Source organism: Pelecanus crispus, chromosome 1 (assembly GCF_030463565.1).
Source record: "Pelecanus crispus isolate bPelCri1 chromosome 1, bPelCri1.pri, whole genome shotgun sequence".
NCBI classification, from domain to species: Eukaryota; Metazoa; Chordata; class Aves; order Pelecaniformes; family Pelecanidae; genus Pelecanus; species Pelecanus crispus.
Window position 1 is genome coordinate 133,275,945 of NC_134643.1, and position 23,874 is coordinate 133,299,818.

Genomic DNA, 23,874 nt, shown 5'->3' on the forward strand with positions numbered 1-23,874 from the left:
TGCCTGCCAGGTTAAACCACAACACATTCTTAAATAGACACAGGTTTTGTGCACTGATCATTTTGTATTTGGTCTTTTCTAACAATTTTTTGGATGGTTGATACTGGGTTCAAAAATAAAATCTGTGAGAATGCTATTTAAATAACAGCTTCACAGTATACTAAAAACTTAGTACAGCTTGAATTTATAGGGAGCAAAACGAGCTATGTCAGCTTCTGTGGGAAGCTGTCAGCCCATAAAGTCTTAGAGGAGTCCTTCCATAAACTGCTTTTTGATCTTTAAGTGTTTTTTTTTTCTTAAATATTTAGTTCTAACTAGTAAGATTCTGTATTCTGAATGTTATGATGCACTGTTTTGTCCCAGGCTACATCTTTCTCCATCTTTATCTGTCATCACTATTAATGGCATGACTGATCATTTGGTCAATCAGTGCTGAACTCTGACACCTTCTTGGTGTGACTTTATCAGACATGCAGCCATATTAAAATCGATAGAATAATGATTACCTGATCTATTCTGATAGTTTGTCTGTGTCAATTTCCAATGAAATTTATGGAACACATTGTCATTTATTAGAATGGTTTGGAATGCATGTTTGGACTGCGTAGAACTAAGCAGTAACTATTCTCTTAAATCAAATAAAGCTTCTGGTGTTTAGCAGCTATTAACATCAGGGCCCATGAATCAAGTTCTGCTTGAGGAACAAAAAGAGTTGATTCACAGACAGTTAGAGGATTACTCTTCTATGCAGAATTTAGACTCTGAAAAGTCTTCTCTGTTCTTTTAAAATGTGTTTTTAAAATTTTAATTAAATAATTTTTATTTTTCCTTCAGCATCTTATGACCAAACTGGTAGAACAGTACAAGGAATATTTTTATATCAACTACTTTCTGTGATCAAATGCTTTCTTGTAAAAAAATCATTCTCATAGAGTGCTAAACGTGGGGGTTTTCTATGACACATATTTTCCCTATCTTATAGTTAATGTAACAGAATAAGTACGAAGTCTGTTTACCTGCTTGCTGGTCCAACTCTATTTTGCATATTATTCATCAAAAGTGATTACCATATGCAGTATGATAGTAGTAAGAAAACTGCATCTTTATATGGGTGTGCTCAGCAAAATAAATCTTTGTCTACCAGAAAAGAAGGTCCAGGGAAAAGTATATATCCTTCTGTAGATGGTTATGAATGGATATAGTACTATTCATACTGTATGGTATTTAAGATTTTAAAGCGTGAAAACCAAGATGGGAATATATAACCAATAGAAAAGAAGAAAAACTTCTATTTTCTTCTAAAAAATGAAAAATCATCAGTACAGTGGAAGAGATGATCTGTATTCCCTGATGGTAATGTGATTTTATTTGGTGAATTAAACTCTTTAACATTCAAACAATCATATAGTTTGTCCATACAGAACCAGATTACTTCCTAGAAAAATAATTGAGCATCTTTGTTTTTATCCTTTAAGTACACCCTAAAACCTATTATAATCCCATAAAGCAGGATTATTAAACTAAACAACAGTAGCATGTTTAATGGTGATCTGCTAACAAAACATTCTAGCTAATCTCTGATTAGTGATCACATTTGAACACCAATCCAAAACATAGGATAACTGAATTCCTTAAGACACCCGCCATCTGCAAAAAAATTTCTTTAGTCATTGGCAGTGGCTAAGGCAAACAGATCTTGAACCAGAAGATAGGTCAGTCACTCTGGACAAAAACAGATTAGATATTCCCTAAGTGCCAAAGTACTTACATGGTCTTTTATGTAGTGGACTGTAGACTTGCAGACATGGTAGCAATATTTTTCATCCTTGCTTATTGAACAAAACCCTGGTTTTTAATATTTTAATTTTGTTTCAATCATCCTTGTATTTCAGGCATTTTTATTTTTGCATAACTATCAAATACTCAAATTGAAACATATATAGAAAAAAGGGTTTAATAAAGGGTCCTTTTACACAATACAAGTAGAATTTCGTTTGAAGAGAGTTGCATTTTCTTTGCAATAATAATGAAGGGACATTTGTATCCATTGGAGAGGCAGACACAATGAGTTTCTCTCAGTAAAACTGGAGCAGAATTGTAGTATATGCCTGGGATCCTTTGGGGTAGTCTCTCACCACAGCAATTTCCATTAAAAAAATAGTCTTTTGCATCTGTATCACATATAATATTACAATTCATATTTCTACCAAAAAAAAAAATCCTTTAATCATAATAGGATCATGGGACTAAAGTTGGCAAGTAAGGATTTAAGAATCTGTCTACTGATTTTTCATCCTTTATCTTTTATACGGTAGGTCAGATGCATCACAGATCTTTTAAGTTATTTTCCCTTTGAAAAGGGATCTAAAAATATTGTATAGTCACAGCACACAGCCAGTATGTTAGCCAGCAGTGACTGTTTGCAGTGTTGGTAGCTACAGCAAATTACTAAGCTGTGTTGGGAGCCTTTTATCAGCACTGGTGTTTTTTTTATTCTAAAACCTAGCATCTGACAGAGTGGTATACCCAGTTACACTGGGGCCCATGGGTATGATGATACCCTATGGGTATCATGTACCTATGATGTGAGTGAGTTTGGGTTAATAAAGCTGTAAACTGAAAACGTGTTTTGATGATGGAATTAATTTGAAACATTGAAAAGGATTAAATAATTGATAAGACACTGATGTGACGCATATGCTTAATGATAATTTCACTGTTCAGAAGTACTACCATGTTTCCATTTGAAATAACTGTTAGAAATGCTAATACATGACGCCATCAACATCACACCAAATTTAACCTGACACATCCAACATTATTCTTTTTCTTCTTTTTTTTTTCTGTAGTCAATAAATAAAGTATCAATAGATAGTTATTTCATCTCCTTTTATACTTGCAGACGGTTTGACAAATCTTTGGAAAAGTGGCAGCTTTTTCATTGTGACATGAAAAGCTTTAATCGTTGGCTAACTGAAACTGAAGAGAAACTGTCGAGAGCACAGATAGAGGCTGGAGACGTGGGTCATGTGAAAACCAACCAATTTCTGCAGGTATGATTTGATTAACCCATTTCCTGTTTTGCTGCAGTGATGAGAAGTTTGCAGGTCTGGGTACTCTATAGTTTTGCAGTTCATTTAAGGAGGATTTCTAGTGCTGACTGGCCAGTGGCAATTTTGGTCAGATATTTCTGTTGTCCTTGTTAACTAAGAATTTTCACTAGTTTGTTTTAAAGTACATTTTTAAAAGAAGTAAAATAAAGGATAACATGGTATATTGTGGTACTTCCATAGTTACACATTTGTTTTGTCTTTAAATAAAGTGCTTATTAATTTCCATTTGATACTTATGACCAGCAGAAGTATCAGACTTTTAAAATCTTGCAGAAGAAATGTGATTAACCATTGAGCTGTAGTAGAGATATTCTATGAATGATGTCTTGCAAGTATTGCTTATTTTGCCTGTTTCATGTTTTAATCAAAGAACCTTGAGGATGCTTTTTGTGAAATGCAGTGTGACAGAATAGCCACTTAGTTCCTCTGTGTCCAGTTCCAGTTTGTATGTTTTTCATCTTGCAAGCTCTTTGAGCATCATAAGGAAAATAATAACTCTAGTTTCTTGGTAGGTTATTCCATTTCCCTCTTGTATGATTGAAATGGTAATGGGTATGAAGAATTAATTCTAAAATGATGTTTTGCAAGTTGATGTGTTCAGCTGAATAACATGGCTTGACTAAACTCGGGATTCATGTTATAAATTACTACCTGTGCATAAGAAAAAAATTCTGTTAAACTAATAGGCATTTGTACATATGAATTGCTGGACTGAATTACTGGATTTCAGGTTGAAAGAAGTTAAATCTATTTAGTACTAAAGGTACAGTTTTGTTTTGAATGCAACACTAATCTACTTTTTGGCCTACAGTTAAAAAAATAAATCATGTCTTTGGAATTTTAATATTTAAAGTCACCTTTTTAAGATTTAGGCTGCTATTTCTTGACTGTAAAACTGCTGAACTGAAATGGAAACTAAATCTTGTGGTGCAAGTATAAAAAAAAGATATAGCTGTTCAGTAATACATTAAGCTGAAGTAGTTAAAATAGCAGGTAAATATTGTTCTGCAAATGACTATCAGCACTTTGAACACTTTGAATACTGAAGAAATCTAAGATCTGGCTGACAAAATATAATGTCATCAAGAAATTAAAGATGCTCTTTAGTGTTTATGTAAAAGGTAGCAGAGCTTGTGTATTTCCACTGAAATTTTTTCTCCCTTTCTCTGTCCCACAGTTTTAAGCATTTCTTTGAAAAACCTATAAACACAAAAGTAAGACATGACTATCTATGTGACAAATAGTAGTACAGTGTTACAAAGCCTTACCCTTTCTTCTTTGCTTTGCCTCTGCCTCATCACCCTTCTCAGCACTATTCTGGTATCCTTGAGCAACTTCAAATGAGAACTTAGAAAAAAAACGGATCCGCAGAAAAAGTGTTTGTCTCCTTTTTTCTAAGCCCTTTCTAAAACAATATTTTCTCTCTGAGAAGAGCTTGAATTTTGAGTGTGCCCAGACCAAGGTAAGATGTATCATAGAGTTATAAATGCACTGGGTGTGTAGCACAATTCACAGTCCCAACAGATTAGAAACATTATTTTCTTGTCATTGAGAAAGAAGTTCATACTGAATTGAACATAACACTGAAAGACCCTGAGATAACGTCTTGTTAGGCAGAAGCTTAGATTTCAGTGTAGAACAAAACTGCTTCTTTTTTACATTTCCCTTTGACCTACCCTCCTTCTCATCTGTTATCCAATCCAGTTGTTATTTTCTCATGCAATATATGAGAACATTTTGAACATATTTGTGCAGAATGGATTTCTACCAAGATTTACTTCCTGCTGTCCATCAAGCTTTATCTTTCTTCCGTTTTCCCTTGTGTTAGAAATCCCAGGAACTCACAAATTTCTCTCTCAAACATTTCATTTAGTTTAGTACAACAGACAAAACTACCTTGCTAATGGAAATTAACATAGTGTGAAAATATTCCAACTAACCTTAAGAATGCAGACCCAATGTTAGTTAACATTTATTTGTGAAAGAACATTTAGTCTGAAGTTGCATTGTTCCCATTCTCTTCATTGGTTCTTTTATTTTGCTAGGTCTTATTTGAAAAGTATTAGGCTTCTGTGAGGCTGACACAAGAGATCATTAGAATTTCTATTAGGTAAACAGCTAAAACAGCTGAGCATTTTGATTTACTAGATTAGCAACTTGTTTTATTAATGAGATCATGCTGCTTAGTGAACCATATTCAGAATTAACAGGATTTGTTTGAAAATGCTTTCACAAGCAAGTGAATAGTCTTGTATGCAACAAGGAACTGTTTTAGAAAAAAATACACAAAACATTCAGATGTGTAATACTATTTCTAGGTAGGACTACTTTGGAAATGTGAAGATTAATGTGTTCATTAACATTCAGTAAATACACAGAGTCAAATGTTAATGTAAAATGAAACAGTCAACAGTATGATTAGGTGATTATGCTAATGTAGGTTAAGAGGTAATTACATTCTTTTAGGTCTATTTGGGGAGGGGAGGTGCATTCCTTTTTGCTGCACAATGGCATGATCTTAAACAACATTTATGCATTATATATAATGTGAAAAAACCCTAATAATAGAATTGTTTTATTTCAGGTCATAAATACTTAAATATTCTCATTGTGAATTTTTCACTAAGACTTTTTGAGAGCAGAACTTGTGGTGTTGAAAAGAAATATCACATTTCAGTTTTTAAGAAACTGTAATTGACTTCTTTTATGATTAGAAGACACAGGATTTAAAAAAGACGTTTCACAGATAGCACATCATATAATCCCTTTGAAACATATTGAACTCTGTCCTGAAAGTAGATTTTTTTTGCTCTCATTATTCTAACTGAAAGGTTATTCTGTCTCTTCACTCCTTAATGCTTGGTGACTTTAACTTCTTCAGCTTCCTGCATTTGCCTTTATTTATTTTTGTGCCAAGACTGAGTTGTAGTTCAGTTTTATCTACTCCCTGATGTTTATCCCCTTCTGTTCTTATAGGCTGCAGTCATTTTCCCTATTGGATCTCATTTGGTAAACTAAAGCCGCAGTTTTCTAATCTCCTTTCATATGATAGCTAGACAACTTGACTCTTATTTCCTGTGCCTATTCCTCTTTCTGGAACATGAGTTCTCAAAATAGCACACTATTATCCAAACTGAAATACCATCCATACCACCATCAAGATAGCTCAGGTGCTGTATTTTATGGCTGAATCTTAATTTGCAATCATCTGTCTAAAATTTGTTGGTTTATTTTTTTTTTCTTGTGGTCTGCCTTGCAGCACCAATCTACATTCCATTTCATACACAAAAAAGAGTACAGGTTATTCTGGAAATTAATGCCAGGTTAATATGCAACAAAGAAGCAAACAAGATTTTGGGAGGGGGGGTAGGGGGAGATGTGTTCCTGTGCACAGAGAAATACTAAAAAGACAGCTGCAAAAAGCGTAATTCTTCAACACTTTTAGAACTAGACTGTCAAGTTACATTCCTGAATCATTACCTAAGAATTTAAATATAGTATTCTTATTTTAAAAATGTAGAACATCCAGAATATTTGTTCTTTACACTAGTATTAAGAATTGCTCAACAGTCTATATCCATTTCTGGGTTGCAAATTTAACTTTATTATTTCAGGTGGTGCAGTTTTTTTAATAGTAAAATAATTAGGTTCTTGGTCAGAATTTTGAAACAGTTTCTGTGTTCATGATGTTCTTCTATTGTGACTGGTCAGTGATGGATGCTTCCCACTAAATAGGTAAGGGCTGGACTTTAGTTTATTTTCTATAATTTCATTGTTTCAAAAATATTGCTATTATATAATTATTAATTTCTCAAGTATTTACTTGCACTTGCAAGCATAAATATAAAGGATATTATGTTCATTTTTTAAGGTCACAGAGGACCTTAAATAATCAGTAAGATTTTGAAATTATTAGGTGGTGGCCTTATTAATTATACACAGCCTTCTGAGGATACTGTGGGTATAGAAATTGCTTGTAAGATACAGATCTCTTTTAAATTGTTCATACATTGAATTGTCTAGCATTTACATTTTAGAGTACTTATGCAAGCCTGCAAAAGGCTTGTGAATGACTCATGCCTTCCCTAGACCTTCCTTCTACCACACTATAATGTCAGGAACGTCACATTTTTGTCTTGTAGATGTTTAAAGTAAAAAGAAATAGAGAATTGAGGCTTCAGTGCTGAAAGTCATGGTCATGCTAATAATTTCTCTCTTTTATATCTTAATTGGATTATATGGATATTGGTGACTTAATAACCACTAAATTTAAACAGTTCTTTCTGGAATACAGCACAAATGGAATCAGAGGATATAGGAGAAAAAAAATGTTTCAGTATTTCAGGCCACATATTCAAGTACCACGAAAACACAGTGGTAAGTGGGTGGATAGGTTACTCTGTTTTCCTTCAAATATAAAACTTGTAAAAATACATTTTTTATATAATAATTGTAGCTTTCATATTGTAGATTTTGTGGTTTAGATTTATTTCCTGCTTTACTGAGTGATAAAGGTTATGCCAATAATCTCTGATTCCTCTTGTTCCAGTTTGGATTCCATTTGGATTCAAATGGTTCAATTTTGTTCCATTTGGATCAATTTTGTTCCACCTGATTCCATTTGGACTAGTGTTTTTTGGTGTTGTGAAATATTTTCAGAGAAATAGTAGAAATGCAGCAAAATATTCTTTCTCGTCAAAGAGATGTCTGATTGTTTAAGGATCCTACAATCAATGAGAAACCGATTTAGCATTGTTTTAGAGGAATCTTTAATTAGAAAAATCATGGTACATTCTACAATGTCTTTCACATTGCAAGGGCATATCTGGAAGGATATATATCTGGCAGGAATTTATTATTGGCTGATATTTTATTAATACCAAAAGCACACAATCATAGAATCATGGAATGCTTTGGGTTGGAAGGGACCTTTAGAGGTCATCTAGCCCAACCCCCCTGCAGTGAGCAGGGACAGCTTTAACCAGATCAGGTTGCTCAGAGCCCCGTCCAGCCTGACCTTGAAGGTCTCTAGGGATGGGGCCTCCACTACCTCTCTGGGCAATCTGTTCCAGTGTTTCACCACCCTCATTGTAAAAAATTTCTTCCTTATATCCAGTCTAAATCTACCCTCCTTTAGTTTAAATCCAGTACTCCTTGTGGTGTCACAACAGGCCTTACTAAAGATTGTCCCCATCCTTCCCCTTTAAGTACTCAAAGGTCGCAATAAGGTCTCCCCGCAGCCTACTCTTCTCCAGGCTGAACAACCCCAACTCTCTCAGCCTGTCCTCATAGGAGAGGTGCTCCAGCCCTTGGATCATTTTGGTGGCCCTCCTCTGGACCCGCTCCAACAGGTCCATGTCCTTCTTGTGCTGAGGGCCCCAGAGCTGGACACAGTACTCCAGGTGAGGTCTCACCAGAGCAGAGTAGAGGGGCAGAATCACCTCCCTTGACCTGCTGTCACGCTTCTTCTGATGCAGCCCAGGATTCGGTTGGCCTTCTGGGCTGCAAGTGCATGTTGTTGGCTCATGTCCAGCTTTTAATCCAGCAGTACCCCCAAGTCCTTCTCCGCAGGGCTGCTCTCAATCCCTTCATCCCCCAGCCTGTATTGATATTGGGGGTTGCCCCGACCCAGGTGCAGGACCTTGCACTTGGCCTTGTTGAACCTCATGATGTTCACACAGGCCCACCTCTCCAGCTTGTGCACGTCCCTTTGGATGACATCTCGTCCTTCTCGCATGTCAACTGTGCCATTCAGCTTGGTGTTGTCTGCAAACTTGCTGATGGTGCACTCAATCCCGCTGTCTATGTCATTGATGAAGATGTTAAACAGCACTGGTCCCAGTACGGACCCCTGAGGGACCCCACTTGTCACCGGTCTCCATGTGGACATTGAGCTGTTGACCACTACCCTCTGGATGTGACCATCCAACCAATTCTTTATCCACTGAACAGTCCACCCATCAAATCCCTATCTCCCCAATTTAGAGAGAAGAATGTTGTGGGGGACCATGTCAAAGGCTTTACAGAAGTCCAGATAGATGACATAGAATCATAGGATCATAGGATCATAGAATCATTTAGGTTTGAAAAGACCTTTAAGATCATCCAGTCCAACCATTAACCTAACATTACCAAGTCCACCACTAAACCAATTAAGGGTAGAGTAGCAATTTCATGTTTCCTAGCTTGGTGGCTGGATTATTTTTTAATGAAAGTAAAAACTAGGAATCATTAAGATTGGAAAGGATCTCTCAGATCATCAGTCCAATCATCAACCCAACACCACCATGCCCACTAAACCTTGTCCCCAAGTGCCACATCTACCTGTTTTTTGAACACTTCCAGGGATGGTGACTCCACCACCTCTCTGGGCAGCCTGTTCCAATGCTTGACCACTCTTTCCGTGAAGAAATTTTTCCTAATATCCAATCTAGACCTCCCCTGGCACAGCTTGAGCCCATTTCCTCTCGTTCTATTCCTAGCTACTTGGGAGAAGAGACCAACACCCACCTCACTACAACCTCCTTTCAGGTAGTTGTAGAGAGCAATAAGGTCTCCCTCAGCCTCCGCTTCTGACTAAACAACCCTGGTTCCCTCAGCCGCTCCTCATAAGACTTGTGCTCCAGACCCTTCACCAGCTTCATTGCCTTTTTCTGAACACACTCCAGCACCTCAATGTCTTACTTGTATTGAGCGGTCCAAAACTGGACACAGTATTCCAGGTGCAGCCTTACCAGCGCCGAGTACAGGGGGACAATCACCTCCCTGCTCCTGCTGGCCACACTATTCCTGATACAAGGCAGGATGCTGTTGGCCTTCTTGGCCACCTGGGCACACTGCTGGCTCATGTTCAGCCAGCTGTCGACCAAAACCCCCCAGTCCTTTTCCACCAGGCAGCTTTCCAGCCACTCTTCCCCAAGCCTGTAGCATTGCATGGGGTTGTTGTGACTGAAGTGCAGGACCCAGCGCTTGGCCTTGTTAAACCTCATACAGTTGGCCTCACCCCATCAGTCCAGCCTGTCCAGGTCCCTCTGCGGGGCCATCCTACACTCCAGCAGATCGACACTCCCACCCAGTTTGGTGTCATCTGCAAACTTACTGAGGGTGCACTCAATCCCCTCATCCAGATTGTTGATAAATATATTAAACAAGACTGGCCCCAAAACTGAGCCCTGGGGAACACCGCTCATGACCGGCTGCAAACTGGATTTAACTCCATTCACCACAACTCTCTGGGCTCGGTCACCCAGCCAGTTTTTTACCCAGTGAAGAGTACGCCCACCCAAGCCATGAGCCGCCAGCTTCCTTAGGAGAATGCTATGGGAGACGGTGTCAAAGACTTTGGTAAAGTCCAGGTAGATGACGTCCACAGCCTTTCCTTCATCCACCAGGCAGGTCACCAGGTCACAGAAGGAGATCAGGTTGGTCAAGCAGGCCCTGCCTTTCATGAACCCATGCTGGCTGGGCCCGATCCCCTGGTTGACCTGCACATGCCTGTTGAGCTCACTCAATATGAACCGCTCCATAATCTTTCCCGGCACCGAGGTCAGGCTGACAGGCCTGTAGTTCCCCAGATCCTCCTTCTGGCAACATCTGTTGCTTTTCCCTTGTCCACTGATGCAGTCACTCCTTCATAGAAAGCCACTAGGTGGGTCAGGCAGGACTTGCCCTTGGTGAAGCCATGCTGGCTGTCTTGAATCACCTCCCTGTCCTCCATGTGCTTGAGCATAACTTCTAGGAGGACCTGTTCCATGATCTTCCCAGGCACAGAGGTGAGTCTGACAGGTCAGTAGTGCCCAGGGTCCCCCTTTCTTCCCTTTTTAAAAATGGACACAACGTTTCCCTTCTTCTAGTTAGCAGGGTCTTCACCTGACTGCCATGACTTTTCAAATGTTATGGAGAGTGGCTTGGCAACTACATCAGCCAATTCCCTCAGCACTCTGGGATGCGTCTCATCAGGTCCCATAGACTTATGTACTTTCATGTTCCTCAGGTGGTCTTGAACCTGATCTTCCCTTACAGTGGAAAGGGCTTTACCCGCCCCGGTCCCTATCTTGTGGTCCATTGGTCCCTTGCTATTACATTTAAATCCCTTGCTATTACATTGAAAACAGATTCTACAGTCTTTTTTTTTTTTTTTTTTTTTAATAAGGTTCTCCTTACAATTTTACACATCCTTAGTGCTTTGACTAAATATTCTGAACTATGCACTAAAATGTTCTAAAGATGATAGCCAGCCTACATGAATGCCATCAGTTCTTACTTTGGTATTGACTGGATCATTTATTCAGAGAAGCTTACTGCTTTTCTTTTTGTTGAATATCACCTTCTTATCAAACACCTCTGAGTGCAGCATGCTACTGCCCCTAAGAAAGACAACCTAGACTCAGTGCTATCCCATGGATTTCAGGTTTTTGTCCATAGTTTCTAAGGTCTCAGTAAAAATGTTTCAAATAATATATGTGAGCTCTGTATCAGACACCTGGGCCCTAAGTGAGCAAAAGACTTCTTTTTCTGGTTTAAGTTCATCTGAAAAACAAATTCATGGGCCTTTCTTGACTGAAGTGCTATAGCAATGGAAAGACTTCATTTTCAGTTAATAGCTGGAGGACATCACAATTCCTAGTAAAATAGTTACTGCTTCTTTCTTATGTCACACAAAATATTAAATAATACTGTAATCTTTATAAGTAATACATTTGTGGATATATAAAATTCCTAGAAACTTTCTTTTACTGTTAAAAGATTCCTCACCATTGTTGCTACTACTAAAGTGATGAAATATCAAAATAGTTTTCCTGAATTTGTAGTAAAAACATCTTCTTCTCGTGTCAAGCTATAAGAAGTATTATTTCATAATTATATCAGTTATTTAATTCTTCTCTACTGCACACAGTTCTACATTATTCTTCATTCCTAATTTACTGTATCCTATTAAAAGTTTTTAATTAATTTGTTGCTACTGGTAGTGGGACATTAAAATGTCTGAAGGCTATGAGAAATAATACATTTGAAGTTGCTTGTATGGTTCTGCCTACTTTTGCACCATTAGATGACAATTCATAGCTTATATTTAGGTTTTATTGTAAATCCTGGCATTGTTTATTCAGATAACTGAACTAAATCTTGTAAATTATTAATTAGGATCCATTTTTCAAACATTTCCTTATGAAACTTTTTGAAATAACTATTAGCATATGTAGATGCATAGTGACATGATTTTTATACATGACAAGAATGAATAAACATGGTTTTTTTCTCTGCCTTGGAGAAAACAATATTCTTGACTGGATCAGTCAAACTTCCTGGTACCTGACTGTAACTGCCTCACTGTTTAGGGGATTCATCCTCACCAGTTCAGGTGGTTATAGAGTACTAGCACATGGAGATCTGGGAAAGAGACTGAGGTTTATACACATTTCAGAAGCATTTTTTGTGTGTGTATAAAAAATAAAGGAAATGGAGGATGCAATTTTTTCATACTAATGAATTTGTCTTACTTTCAGAGCTAATCTGGACATTTATAATCAGTGACAGGTACAGATAATACACTTCAGATTCAGCAAATGTATTAATGCTTCTGCTGTGGTATAAATAGAGTAGTTAATCTGACCATGTCTTGGAAGTTTTGGGAAATGAGTGACTAAATGAATGAATACTTTGAAGGAGGATGGAGGAAGATATTGGTTCTTTGGCCTAACAAAGCATTTACCTGGTCTGCTTCCATAAGTCTTTCAAAAGTCCATCTTATGTTGCGTCAGAGATCACTATGGCATATGATTAAATCTGCAGGTATTGATTAATAGATGTGATGATAAGACAAACTTATGAGACTTGAACTGTGTCACTTAATGACTGGTCAGCCTGGGAGTCTTTCTAGGTCTTCTGATGCGAATAATTAGCCATTAAAAATGCTTACATAAAACAGTGGGGGAAAGGTAAGACTCTTTGGGAATAACTTTCTATACGTATTAGTTATATAAATTAGTACAAATAGGTCTTGCTGTGGCCCTTTTCATGGATAGCTTTATTAATCTTATTTAGAACCTTTCATCCCAACAGATTTTGCAAACTCTATGCATCACATACAGCTTTTCATTACCATCTTATTTTAGACTAAAGCCGTAAAGTAAAGCCATATAGTAAGCATGCTGGACAAGACAGCAGGTTAACGTTATGTTGCTTTAAAAAGTCAACTGTTTTTTTAAAAAAACCCTGCATTATAAAAACCTGCATTATGAAAACCTTGTTTATACAGAGCAGACAGCAATGGATCAGCACCTGCCCTTAAGCTGTCTAAAAAATACTTTAGCTAAATTTATTTATCGTGATTTTGGAAGTCAATTATTGTCAGGTTGAGATGAACTGTCTTTTGTCTTTTGCACTCAGGTGTTTTACAGTGAGTTCCCTTTTACTGATAACTTTTATAGGAGCCTCTGTGGAGACGGATGTTTGTTTGTTAATGTAAGGAGAGGAGTAAAGGCAGTTGGGTATGACTTTGACCAGTGAGGGGTGGATATTGAAGAATGGAGTTTTTGACTAGGCTATTTTACTATTTATTGTTCATTTCAGATAAACTTGTCAGTTCATTTATTTCTCCAAGATGTTATGTTATACAGAGAGACAGAATATAGCAGGCGTGGAAATAGTGGTAACATGCTTGAGTTATTTAAATAAAATATTTATTTCTGCCCTACAGCAAACTTCCAACATACTTCTTTCCTACTTAATATCTGGATGTGAGAATGTGAGATCCATCTCACCAAAACAGGTCCAACGTCGGTATCTGTATTTGAGCTTGTAATCCTGATCTTCCTTTGTAGACAAGGAAGGAAGAAAATAGGCACTTCTAAGGTGAAGGTCACCTGGCCTTTCTGAGATACCCAGAATATTTGAAAGTGAATTGTGAACGGCGTTGGACGTGTTAACTTCTCCAGAAAAAAATTGAATTAATATTTTATTGGTAAATTTTATTTAGTTGTTTGGATTTTTTTTAAAGAAAAGATGAGCAGTCATGAAAACATAAGAACCTGAAAATATTTAAGAATTAATTTATTTCAGGTGTGCTCCTTCTTCGCTTGAATGCATTTTTCATCAGGTTTTGAAAATTCAGGGTCACTAGTACTAGTGAAACGTCACTGATGCTAACCAGAATGTATTATAAAGTAATGTATTCATGCTGAAATAAATATATTTTCATAATTGGACTAGGTATTTTGCCACAGTACAAAGATAAAATTCACTGAATGATTCACTGCATGTAGTAAAAGAGAATAAAAAATATTTAAATGAATTGTATTTCCAGTGTGTTCTGTGAACACGAGAAGTAGCGAAGCTAAAATTCCTAGGGTTTTGTAGTTATCTGTAAGTTCCATTTGAAATGTTTTCCACCATGGGGGGCTTTATAAGGCATTTCTTTTTTGTGTGGATTCTCAGCTGTTTACTAAGATCTAGACACTACACCTGTTACCCTGTTAGTGACCAATCGTACCTGGCTTTCTTTATCTGGTTGCATTTTTTTAAAAAATAAATTATAAAATGTCATTATTTTTTATAAATCCAATCTTCTGCCAAATTTGTTTAAAATTAGTCAGAATATTTAAAACCATGGGGGAAGGTTAGGATGGAAGACAGTCTAACAGATAATCAGAGAGCTCCATCATAGAAACTTAAGAAAATCAGACTGAGAACTGGATTATTTTCCAAGAAGTACTTTCTTTAAAACTCTTTGACTTGTTTTGTTAAAGAGTTATCAAATAGTTCATTACCAACAATTACTTGTCAGAAAACATTTTAGATGGAGGCTACTTCTTTCTTTTGTCCTGTTTAGAGCTCCATGAGGAAATTTGTTCTAACTTTTGTTGCTCGCATCATGCTGGCTTGCAGTGGTATATGCAATTAATTTTCTTTCTCAAACTAAAAACTAAAAAAGAAAAAAAATCATATTTCAGTAAAGCTTATGGCAGAATTTCAGGACATTAGATATTTATAGTAGACTGTTTGATCTTAGTCTTTTTTTTCTGTTAAACTTCTACAGACAGCAAATATTATATTACCTAGTTACTCTTCTAAAAAATGAACACAATACAGATATGCTGTAGCTTCTCACTCAAAATATAACCTTGCAATGGATGAGAAAAAAAAAACTATAAAAACTACACAATCTGTTTGACGTTTCATAATGGAAGTGAGACCACTATAGAAAAAAATCTTTTATTTTATAGGTCTATGTATTTTGCATTTGCTGAATATTTTCTGAATTAAAGCAATAATTCTGCCTTGATTCTGATTAAAAGGATAAGTAAATATATTACTTTGCCACACATACTAAGACTTTTTAAAAGCTTCAATTTTTGTTGAATGATTTAAGGACGTGTAAAGAATTGTGGAGTGTGGCCAATTCCAGTTTATGCATCGATTGGAACAAGAATAGACTGTTGTACTCATCATCTGAGTATATTAAATGAGATGTACATAACTCAGAATTTTGCTGATTTCAGAATGGTTTCTTAAGTTTTGTTTTGTTTTGTTTTGTTTTTTGATGAAGGCAGCAAACCCTTACAGTATGTTAATCTATACAGGACACTCCTGTCAAAAAATACTAGGAGAAGGGAAAGAAGAAAGGAAAGAGAACGTATTTTGAGCATATTTTTCCAATGTACAATTACTAGATTAGAACAGCAAATATCTGCCCATTTCACAGTATTATGAGGTATCTTACCATATCGCCTCAGAAGTGGACAGTCAAAATCAGTTATTATTTGTCATTTTTCTGGAAATGTAGCATAAGAGAACATTTATAGAGATGTACTGAAACTGGGCAAGGTTCTGCTATTGGGGTGGCATTAGAAGTGAAATTAAAATATTCGAAAACTGATTTGGTTATGTAATAAGAAAGTTTCTAATTGCAGGGTCCTCAGATGAGCAGAGGGCTCTCAGAATGTTAATTTCCCATTAGTGTGGTGGAAATGGAAACACACCTGTGTTATGTAAGACAGTTCATACAAGTTTTATTTTACTGAAAGCTGGAAATAGATGCTGATTCTTTAATGTAAGTTAGGTGATCAGTTTCATTTATTTATTTTTCATAATTTGTTGGCACTAGATAACTATGTTCTATTGCCTTCCATAGCAGGACAAGGTGGTTCTTTGTTCCCTCTTAGTGGCTAGACTCTAAGAAAATATTAATACCAGCTACTGCTTTTTTGCTAAAATATCTAGCTATTTATCTCTCATTATGAAGCTCATCCTGTGTCCCATGGTTCAATCATTACAGATGTCTTGAATGAAAACCAAATATTGTTCCATTTGTCCAGCCTTTGTGGAGCCATTAGATCACAGTTTATTTCTGGAGACTGTAAGATAAACTAAAAATTCTGATCACAAAAATTTTCTTTCTGTACTTTTGCAGTAAGCATGACATTTAATAGCTGACATGGAAAAGATCTGTTCTGCACATTGTAAATAATTTGGTTTAATGGGAGGGTTTGCTAATAAGTGTTTATGTGATGTTCTTAGTACTGGTGTTTTAGTAAATTGATACCTTTAAGAAAAAACACAACTAGGGGTATTTTGTTGTAAATCTGCATGATGCTGAAAACAGCATGAGGGACTTGTATGCGCTTTCAAAGGCAAAATCCTTTTTGGCGTAAACTTTCATGGGAAAAAGAAAGAGTAATCTGGTTTAGTAGACCTAACTTTCCAGAGAGCAAGATTCTTTCTAAATTCAGTTAAACCATTCAATAGTTTTTTGTCTTTAAGTAATTTACCAGAATCCTTAGCTCACATTAAAATCTGTTCTGAATGAACGAGTATTTGGTAGCTCTTGCGTAATACTGGAGTAGATCTCAGGAACCACTCCAATAACACAAAGTAGTGTTGTGTGTTTTCTATTAGATTATAAAGCCTTCAGGACAGGAAGTGTTTGTAACTACACATTGTCTGGTGCAGTGGGGCCTTCGTTTTAGCTGGGCTTTCTCTCAAGAGCTCAGAGCTAGAATTGTACTAGTTGCAAACACTGCATTTGTGATCAATACAGAACAAAGAATTTAGGAGTAGACTGAAAATACTGATCGTGATTGGTTTTAATGATTTTGTCATTTATCTTGATGATTTTTTAGAATATTGTCAAAACTATATACTTCAATTAAAGTGGGTACTCCAGCATACTGGACCCATAGGATATATTATTTTTGTACTGTTTTGGTTTTTGGAAGACACACCAATCTCATTTATGATGACTGACAACATCTTTTCTTTTGAGTCTTTTGTTAGCCCCTACATTACTACTGAGTGTTACAGGATTTACAGATGCAGAGCAACTCATGCACCTAGAAAGGTACCTTGTGATATTGCTGCAACCCTTAGCTGCCTCAAATAAAGCCTGCTGTACTGTGGTACTGTGGTACTTTCTAAATTTACTATCACTACCCTATTTCATTACCTCTTTTGTAACTGTAATGCCTTCAGCAATAGCTCCTGTTACACAAGACTGATGATTCTCAAAACCCTTCTCCAACCCTGCTGTAAGCAAGGGAAGCTATGTGAGAGTGCTTTTGTGTCTGAATGCTCTGCAAGATGACAACAGGAGTGATTTAATAAGCTTGAATAATACAAAAAAATTGCCAAAATATCAAGTCAATGGAATTAGGCTGATAAACTTATCATCTTTGTGTTCATTTTTTTGTTTGTTTTAAAAAGGAAAGAAATGTAATGACCCAAATAGACACATTTTGTTTTAAAAATAACAATAGACAAGCAATTCAACAGTTAATTCTGGTGACCTGATGTTTTTTGCTGGAGGAAATCATGCTTTTGGAGCATAGCAACTTTGACAGTTTGAAAATCCTAAATTATTAATCAGCAAATATCAAATAGAGGTAGTATTTAGTGTATAGCCAAGAGCTTGTTGTGTTATTGAGGTTTTTTATGTCAAAACTCCATGGATCTGTTACTACCGTAGTTTCTTTCATGATGGACGAGACTAATAAAAAAGGGACTTTATGGTGGTCTACTGTAAACTTTAAGAAAGGTAAAGGGAAAAATGTATCATCCTGATAATCATTTTAGTATAAAAGTGGATCATATATTTATTGTATCTTTTTTTGTTTGTCCAGAATCCCCAAAATCTATGAAAGAGGTAGTTCCATGGAATATGTTGAATATTTCATATTAATAAATAAATGTTTGTTATTAAACTGAAAGTTAATGTTTTTTAATGGATATTTGTACTTCATTTGTATTTGAAATGCTGCTGATACTGTGTCTAGGTTACCATGTTTTTCTGTGATAGAATTCCAGTTTATTTTCAAAAGCCACAGGAAACTCTAGAATTAGTTTTCCATGGTTTTTTCACATATTCGTAGTCACTGTTTAATTAAATTCATGAAGAATTTTTGAGCAGATTTTTGAATATTGTTTAGTGTATGACTAAACCTAATAATTTTGCAGATGACTTGGTGTTCCTGACTTTGTCCATCTTTTACAACATCTTTCTTGTACTGTAGGTGCAGAATTTCAGTGACAGCTATATTTGAACAAAACACAGAGGAAGCGTAACCTCCCCATTTCTTTATATGCCTTGAAAGGATTTTGTTACCTCCTTTGTCTGTGTCACAATGAAAACTCCAGGCATAACTGATTCTTTACCACTTTCCTCTGTCCACTATTCTCTTGCTTTCAGATCTTTTTCAGAATTGTCGTTTTCCATTATTAGAGTCCTCAAGGCTGTGAGCAAGGATCGCATTCTTTATTCCTGGATGTAGACTGTACTTTCAATTGTACTGATGCATGTGCTGCTTCATTTTCTCTTTGGTTACTAACTGATCTATATTTCTCTACCAGTGATGGGTCCTCCTCATTAATCATCTATCCCCTAATCTTCAAATTCTGTAAGAGTTTCATTCTGCATTCAGGGCTCATTTACTGCCCCCCCCCCCCTCCCCCCCCCGATTTAAAATAAGAGTAGATTGTATACAGATTTTGAGTTCCCTCAGGCTCCAACAGATTTCCTGAAATCCTTGGAGACCAGACAATGTAAAGGCAATGTTTACTTAAAAAAATGTTTCTGTAAATGTAAGTTTTGAGAAACAAAGAAGAACATTAAGAATTTAAAATTAGAAAAGTTAGGATTACTTAATAAATACTAACATTACTTTGATACTAGAACATCAATGTGGACTGAGATTAATTTATAAGCATGCTACAGTGAAAAGGAGCAGGTAGGAACATTGCTGCACCCTCATTTCCCCAGTTAAGTTATTTTTAAGAGCAAATAGCCTCCTTGTCACATTTTCATTTGATAAATCTAAAAGAATAAATGGGATTAATTTAAAAATCAGGAAAGGAGGGAGAGTGGTACTGGCAACAATGGATATTGCTTGGTGGAAGTCATAGTCCTGTTTGCCTTGGGAAATTAGAGAACTAATCTAGGGATAATATTGAATGCTTTTACCAGGTTTATATTTGTTTCTTTTCAGTTGATTGGTTTCTAGCCAGCTCTCAACAGACTTTATGCATGTTAAAGACATGATGTTTTCAGATACGAACCTTGGGGTAACATTCTCAATGCATTTTCAGAACACAGTCTTTGAACAAAACTTTCGTTCTTAATCCAATCTCTCTAATTAAAAAAAAAAAAAAAAAGCATACATCTTATATTTTGACAGATAAACATTATGACTTATGATATGTTTTGTCCTGCCTATATGGTCTCATCATTTTCAAGAATACTGTTAGTGATTGGGGGAAAGAATAACACATTTAGGAATAAAAATCACTTTAATGAAATGTAATTATTTCATGGCTGTTTGGCTTATTTGCAAATTTTTAAAAGCATTCTAGTCTACTTGACTCTCATATTGGTATCTCTGAAAAAAGCATGTGCTTTTTGGCAGCGGGACTGATTATATTGAGCACATGGCAGCAGGAGAAAAGCAAAAGATAATCTTAGTGAAGTTACTGTGAATATATAAGCTGAGGTTAAATTTTACAGTTACTGGAAAGACAGCAAGTGAAGTTATGTTCAATATGATCCCATTAAAAAAATGTTTTTGAACTATGTTATAATACAATGGGATGTCCCCATTCTATGAAGTTCATTTATGACCAGAATATTTGTGAAAGGCATGTATGCATATACTATCTCATATTTCTTATATCTGTTCTGAAATTGTTCATACTCCTCCAAAACCAGAATAACAGCACACAAACATGAAATAATATTACAGAGAGAAGCTCAGAATATAAGCTTAAATTGTCTTTCTAAAAGCTCAGAATACAGTAAAATTTATTGCTGTGTCTTTAAGTGTCCTTATCAGTAATATCTGATGCAGAAAATAAAACATCAGTTAAAATGTAACAAGTCTAGAAATTTTAGTATCTACTTTAGCATGGAAGTTTTTCTAAGTTGCATTTCAAAATGAGCATGATACAAGAACTTACTGTACCCTATTTTATTATGCATTGTAGACCTGACAGAATTGTTCACAATAGCTAATATGTAGACTGTTTTACCTTTTTGTTTTGGCAGTAGTTTCTGTGATAGAGACAGAGAGATAGGTATTCAAATTTATTTAGAATTTTAGAATCCTAATTAAACTGTTTTATTTAATTTTAGGTGTTTACATTATCTTTGTATTATTCATAATACTACCAGGAGTACTTCAAGTAGTATATAATTGTTTTTTCAGTTAATATCAGCAGCTATTATATAACGTTGATTTAAAATCTTCTGTTGAAGACCCTTGACCTCAGAGACAGTTTATCATGATGGCAGAAATTAATCATGTTAGCTACGCTTGATCTCATGAAGACAGTACAAATTTAGAAACTGTATAAACAGGGGTAGGTAATGATTTTGAATATTACTAGACTGTCATATCATAATAGCTTCATAATAATTAGACATACTAAGCAAGTGATGAAGTAATATAACAGTAGATTAAGTAATTCTTTCCAAAATTATGCTGCACAATTGCTAAAAAAAATCTAAAAATAAAAACCACCCTGACTTTAAAGCATTAAAATGTATGTTTAAGTACGAAACTTCCAATTTTGACTGTTCTCACTTTTGACTATTCTTACTTTACTGCAGTTAACTTAATCTCTCTTGAATCTATCCTTGTGCCATTATTAGATGGATTGTTGGATTTGATTTGTACAGTACTATATAGTTAGATCTTTGTTTTTAAATATCTATAGTTTTTAAGATCTCTTTAAGATCTCCAAGATTTTGCTGCTCTTTTATCCTCTGACTTCTGGTAAGTTTTCTCAGATAATAAGGTTGAGAAAAAAGATTTTTAGATATTTTATATAAGAAAGAATCTAAAGTGAGTCTAAGAAGTAGCATAACAGAAAAATCACAATATTATAAATTGAAATTAACATCCTTTGCTTGCCATTGATTGGTACAGTACAGGTTTTAAGTTTCTGGCAACAAAGAAAAGCCAGGGCAAGTGATGCCCTGTGCATTCAAACAAATTCAGTCTTGCACAGCTGTGATTACAGCAGTGAAAAATGCAGATCTCAGTTGTCTGACATGAGAGCAAGGACCAGTGATTTCCACACATATATCTGAATATATACATCTAACATATCAGTTTTTGAACAATGACAGATCAGGACAAGTACCAATTAGAGTTTAGCAAATAGTAACTAACATGCACATTTCAGCATAAAATATGGTATGTGTATGAGTGTGTGGTCATAACACAGATTGGGAACAATCCTTTTCTGCATGGAATTATTTCTGAAGCACCTCTTCAGCAATAAGCATGATTTAAAATAAAATCATTCCTATTACATTAAAGTCATTCAGAACAATGACCAATATCTGTCTGAGGCAAACTCTTCCCCTCCATTCCATATTTCCAATCCACTATGGTTGTCACTCCAGTGAATGCAATCCTAGTGTAAGTCAGAAATCATCTGCCATACTCTATCAAGTATATTAAAATAGTCCAATTTTCATAATCAAAAAAATGTTTGGGGATAATGTAGAAATCTATAGCATTGCCTCCTAGCTAATTATCCTGTTGTCTATAGTGAACAAAAGTCCTAATTTAAATATAATCCAGCTCTAGAACTTTTTTTATTCAAGCCTTATCCAAAAGTTCAAAAATCATAGAATCATAGAATCGTTTAGGTGGGAAAAGACCTTTAAGATCATCCAGTCCAACCATTAACCTAACACTACCAAGTCCACCATTAAACCAGTTCAGGATATAGTAGCAATTTCATGTTTCCTGGCTTGGTGGCTGGATTATTTTTTAATGAAAGTAAAAACTAGGAATCATTAAGATTGGAAAGGATCTCTAAGATCATCATTCCAACCATCATCCCAACACCACCATGCCCACTAAACCCCGTCCCAAAGTGCTACGTCTACCCGTTTTTTAAACACTTGAAGGGATGGTGACTCCACCACCTCTCTGGACAGCCTGTTCCAATGCTTGTTTACCCTTTCTGTGAAGAAATTTTTCCTAATATCCAATCTAAACCCCCCTGGCACAGCTTGAGCCCATTTCCTCTCGTCCTAACACTTGTTACTTGGGAGAAGAGACCGACACCCACCTCACTACAGGTTAAAGGTTCTTTACTGTGTTTTATGCCATCTCTTTGTTAAATGGAGTGCCTCTCTTTGTTAAAAGGAGTGACATTGTGAATGGTATTTTGTCAGATTGTTTTGGATGGTATTCCATTTCAATAAAATCAATGCTGAAGAATTAATCTTCTAGTGGCTTCACTGCTTTTCTCTTGCAATTAAGTGAACTTAGCAGTGCAGATCTGAGGCTGAAGCCATTGATGGAAAAGTAAGACCACATGAGAATTTAATTTACACTTTTCTCTACGTCCACAGAAGGCTGTACAGAATAAAATTATTCCCAGTTCTGTACGGGTATTTCCTAACAATCTTGGAACACAGGAAATTTAATAGTAACTATGGTTTTGAACAATCAATTTGAAAACATAGCACAACAATGCACATTGGCTTTTGTCTGGAATAAGACCAAGTTTGATTGAAAGCTGGGGAATGCCTTCAATATCCTTTTTTTTCTGCTAAAAGTTTTAAATTAACTTCTGTAAACAAGCAGATTTTTGTTAGTCCAGTGGGATGTGATACAAAATGGATCTTCAATTCAGAGCTGGCATATTGTGATTAAAAGTCCCGGTGAGGTTCATATTTCTTTTTTCATAGCACAAACTGGACTGTGATCTGTTTATGGCTCCTGGGAGAACAATATTGTAGTATAATTTTCACATGTGAATGTAGCAGGTTTTATACCTTGCATAAATCATTCTTTGAAGAAACTTTACAAGGCGTATTGGAAGCAAAAGCTGTGCAAGATACACTCAATACGTATATGAGACATACTCAGATATGACTCAAAATCATGCAACACCAAACTATGCAGAAAATATGTTGGAAGAGGCCAGAAATGAAGGCTAATATTAGTTTGGAAAGATGATGATGGTGATATGGAAATAGGTTCTTAAAGTATAACAGTATGCTATGTTCAAATGTTTGACATTTTCCTAGAATTTTTGTGTGTTTCAAAATGCACATGAATGTCTAATTGATTTCTGAAAGTTAGGACAAGGCATCTTTGCGGGAGGGCCTAAGTATGCACATTTGTTCCTTGTAGCAAAGTAGTAGCATCCCTAGAACTTTTAGTCCGGATCAAGAAAGAGACAAGTAAAATGTCCCACAAGTGGGAAATTCTAGGAAAGGCAAATTTTATTTTAAATAAAATATATTCAT

The 23,874-nt window shown here is 35.7% G+C and overlaps 1 protein-coding gene across 1 annotated transcript in view; it reads left to right on the forward strand.

Moving 5' to 3' along the window:
- The window catches only part of DMD (dystrophin), a 1,232,979-nt gene that overhangs the window by 612,064 nt on the left and 597,041 nt on the right, over nucleotides 1-23,874 (forward strand). Inside the window, exon 44 of the mRNA XM_075717957.1 lies at nucleotides 2,903-3,053. Within this exon, the coding sequence (XP_075574072.1) occupies nucleotides 2,903-3,053 (151 nt within the window). The remainder of the gene's footprint in view (nucleotides 1-2,902; nucleotides 3,054-23,874) is intronic.